Genomic DNA, 4,606 nt, shown 5'->3' on the forward strand with positions numbered 1-4,606 from the left:
AAAAAAAAAAAAAAAAGAATTTCAAAATGAGGTATGTGCATCTTTCATGTGCTTGGTACATAAGCTATTCAATAAATGTCTATTAAAGTTGTTGAAAACTGGAGGAAAATAAATACAAATGATGAAATGTCATTTAAAAAGTCTTTAGAATGTATGAACCATCCATTTTAATATTTTATCATTGTGTCATGTTTGTATTTTGTAGATAGTGAAACTAGTTCTCTAATGGACATAGAAAACGTAATTCTGGCAAAAATCCATGAAGATGAGGAAGACCACTCAGATGCAATATTAAAGTCTGACAAATTTCATCAGGACTTATTTTTTATGGAACGAGTTCTAATGGAAAATATATTTCAGCCAAAACTTGCAGCTTATCGTCAGCTTCCTGTTTTAAAAGGTATTTAAAAAAATAAACATGTTTAGGCTGGGTGCAGTTGCTTATGCTTATAATCCCAGTACTTAGGGAGGCTGAGGAAGAGGATTGCTTGGGTCCAGGAGTTCAAGGTTGTAGCAAGCTATGATCATGCCACTGCACTCCTGCCTGGGTGCCAGAGCAAGACCTTATCATGTTTAGACAAACTCAAATAATTTTTAAAATGTAAGGGTTTTAGTATATATTTCTAAATGTAATCTCCAGGTTGAGTTATCATTATCAGAGGACGTATTTCTAAAGCTTTCAGCCCTAAATGTGTGAGTAGCACTACAGTCCAGACTAGGATGCCCACAGAAACAGATTGTCTCAGATTCAAAACTTCCTAAGCATCTATAGCTCTTAGTTCTCCTTTATTCCTGCATTCAATTACTTCTTCATTTTTACAGTATCTCTCATATTCAACCTCTTCTTTTCCATTATCGTTGTTACTTTCTAGGTTCTTACTTTTGTTACTACTCCCAAATCTATTGCAGGGGCATTCTACCTGTTCTCTTTGCTACAAATCCCATCTCATATGATAACAGAATATTTTAAAGGATTTTAGAGATTATCTTAATCGACCTTTCATCATGTATTAAAAAATACATGAATGAAGAAAATGAAGGCTATAGAAACTTTGTGAGGTTAATAGTAAGTAGAAAAGCTAGGCATTCAACCATCTCAAGTTCTAGTTCTCTTTCTGCTATATCAGCGCACTTTGCTGATGTATCCTAAACCACTCAAAAAACCTTCAATGCTTTCCCATTGCCTAGAATAAATTACAAAGCTCAAAGTGTATCATTCAAAAGATATCTGCAGTATGGCCACAGATTACTTTGTATTATCATACTGCTTTGGAGACTCTAAAAGTTAGCTATATTTAGACTTATCTGGTAGTCCTCAAATAGAACCCACATTTTCCTGCCTTAGTACTTCTAGTTGGAATTTGCTTGACAGTCTGTCCCCACCCCATGCTTGCCTATTGTATTCCCAGCTTTCAAATATGGATTAAGGAAATTTCCTTTACGAAATTTATCTTGATTCTTCAAGTCAAAATTAATCTATATGGTTACATTTGAAAAGAAAAAGGTTACAGAATAGTATGTGTGACAAATGGTTGTAAATCTTTTTGCCTGCATGCATCTAGAAGAGTATTGAAAAACTGTGTTCCTTCTCTCACATTAGGTTGATATTTAAACATTTTAATCACTTATATATATGTATTTTTCATCCTATATTTAAAGAGTTGTAAGGTTGCAATTCATATAGTACTTATATATTGACATTTACAAAACAAAATGTAAATGTAACAATGTAAATGTTACTGTTGGCACATCACTTCTTTCAACACATCTAAGAAATAAAAATACTCTAGCAAATGTTTTAATGAGGTAAGATTTATATACAATGAAATATATATTTTAAATTATATATAAAAATGCATTTTGGAAATGTATAAACTGGAGTTACCAATACCTTAATCAAGACAGAGGACCTGTCTGTTAACCCTAAGAGTTACTGTGTGCAGTTTTCCAAGTAAACCTTAACCCCACTCCCCAACCTCCACCACACACACACACAGGCATTGCTCTGATTTCCATCAATATAGATTAACTTTCCCTATTCTGATATGTCATATAACATAAGTGGGTTCATAAAGTAAGTATTCTTTTGAGTCTGGCTTCTTGCATTCAATATTAATGTTTTTGAGATTTCCTAGGTTGATGCGTGTATAAGTAGTTCATTGTTTTCCCAAGTAATGCTGTAGTATATGAATATACCATAATGATTTGTTTATCCATTCACATGTTGAGGGACACTTGCATATTTTCAGTCTGGAGATATTCAGAGTAAAGCTGGTACGAACATTTTTGTGTGAGCCTTTTGGTAAATGGATGTTTTAATTTTTCCTGTGAAAATACCTACAAATGGGATTATTGGATTACTGGGTAGATGTTTAACATTTTAAGAAACAGTAAAATACTTTTCCAAAGTGGTTATAACATCTTATACTCACACAGCAATGTGTAAGAGTCTCAGTTGCTCCACAACATTTATAACACCTGATGTTGGCAATCCTTTTAGTGTTGTTCTAAAAACTGAGTTCTTGTTTATGTGATTTATTTTGGTCACTTGAATATCTTCTGTTTACTGTTTGGTCAAGTCTCTTACCAATTTTAAAGTTGAGTTGCCTTTTAGTTTTTTATTTTTTTAAATTTTCTTCTACTTCTTTTTTTTTGAGATAGAGTTTCACTCTGTCACCCAGGCTGGAGTGTAAAGGCACAATCTTGGCTCACTGCAACCTCCACCTCCTGGGTTCCAGTGATTCCTGCCTCAGCCTCCCAAGTAGCTGGAATTACAGGTACCCACCACCATGCCCAGCTAATTTTTGTAGTTTAGTAGAGACTGGGTTTCACCATGTTGGTCAGGCTGGTCTCAAACTCCTGACGTCAGGTGATCCACCCTCCTCAGCCTCCCAAAGTGCTGGAATTACAGGGCATGAGCCACCGTGCCCAGCCTGAATTGTCTTTTAAAAACTCAAGTTGTAAGAGCTTATTTTTATATACTCTGGATACAAACCTTTTGTCAGTTACATATTTTGCAAATATTTAAGTCTGTGGATTGCCAATTTATTTTCTTAAAATTTTTTTGATGAACAGAAGTTTATTTTTGTGAAATCTAATCTGTCAATTTTTTCTTTTGTAATTAATTCCTTCCATGAGCTCTCTAACAAATCTTTGCCTGCCCCAAGTTTGCAAATTTGTACGTCCCAGTTTTCTTCTAGAAGCTGTATAGTTTTAGCTTTTATGTTTAGGTCTACTATCTATATTGGATTGTTCGTTTATTTATTTGTTTTTTTTTTTGAGACAGGGTCTCACTCTCTGGCCCAGACTGGAGTGCAATGGCCCTGTCTCAGTTCACCGCAACTTCTTCCTCCCAGGCTCAAGGGATTCTCCCACCTCAGCCTCCCTAGTAGCTGGGATTACAGGCGCACACCACTACTGCCTGGCTAATTTTTGTATTTTTAGTAGAGACGGGGTTTCACCATGTTGGCCAGGCTGATCTTGAACTTCTGACCTCAAATGATCCATCCACCTCGGCCTCCCAAAGTGCTGAGGTTACAGGTGTGAGCCACTGCGCCTGGCCTATTTTTATTTTTAACAAATTTATTGTGTATATTTAAGGTATACAACATGATGTTACAAGATAAATATATAATAAAAAGGTCATTATAGTGAAGCACATTAACATATCTATCATGTTATCTATTTTCAATTAATTTTTTTATGAATGGACTAAGTTAAGGTTTAAAGATTGTTTTTTGAATCTCCAGTTGTTTCAGCACCATTTTAAATAAGAGTTGTTCCCATTCTGGGATTATAGACATGAGCTACTGTTCCTGACTCCTTTTCTAGTTTCTTAAAATGGAAAATTGGATCATTGATTTCACATTTTTTTCTTGTCTAATATAGATATTTAATATTTCAAGACTCAGTATAAAGTGATTGTGGTCAAGATAGCATGCTATTGGCAAGAGAATAAACAAGAATATAGAATAGAACAGAATAGAGAACCTAGTAATAGATCTGCCAAAATATAGTCAGCTGATCTTTGACAAAAGAAGAAAGGCAATACAATAGAAAAAAGGTAGTCTTTCAACAAATGGTACTAAATATGAACCTAGACATAGACTTTACACCTTTCACAAATATTAACTCAAATGGATCATAGACCTGAATGTAAAATGCAAAACTATAAAACTCTTAGAAGATAACATAGGAGAAACACTAGATGACCTTGGGTCTTACAATGACTTTTAAAATATAACACCAAATGTATGATCCATTGAGAGACATAATTGATAAGCTGAGCCTCATTAAAATTAAACACTTCTGCTCTGCAAAAGACACTGTCAAGAGAATAAGACAAGTCACATACTGAAGATAATATTTTCAGAAGACATTTCTGATAAATTGCTATTATCCAAAATATACAAAGAACTCTTAAAACCCAACAATAAGAAAATAAACAACATGATTAAAATGGGTAAAAGACCTGAAGAGATATCTCACTGAAGAAAATATACACATGTCAAAGTAGCATACAAAAAGATACTCAACATCATATTGTTATTTTCTCTTGTTCTTGTTCTTGTTCTTCTTCATCCTCCTCCTCCAACCCCCCCCCCCC

The 4,606-nt window shown here is 34.2% G+C and overlaps 1 protein-coding gene across 1 annotated transcript in view; it reads left to right on the forward strand.

The window, feature by feature from the left end:
* Nucleotides 1-4,606, forward strand: part of DNAI4 (dynein axonemal intermediate chain 4) — a 111,926-nt gene that overhangs the window by 79,930 nt on the left and 27,390 nt on the right. The window contains 1 exon segment of the mRNA XM_017877158.1: nucleotides 206-400. Coding sequence (XP_017732647.1) covers nucleotides 206-400 — 195 coding nt within the window.

This window comes from Rhinopithecus bieti, unplaced genomic scaffold (genome assembly GCF_001698545.2).
Source record: "Rhinopithecus bieti isolate Rb0 unplaced genomic scaffold, ASM169854v2 scaffold_6380, whole genome shotgun sequence".
In the NCBI taxonomy this organism is placed as follows: domain Eukaryota; kingdom Metazoa; phylum Chordata; class Mammalia; order Primates; family Cercopithecidae; genus Rhinopithecus; species Rhinopithecus bieti.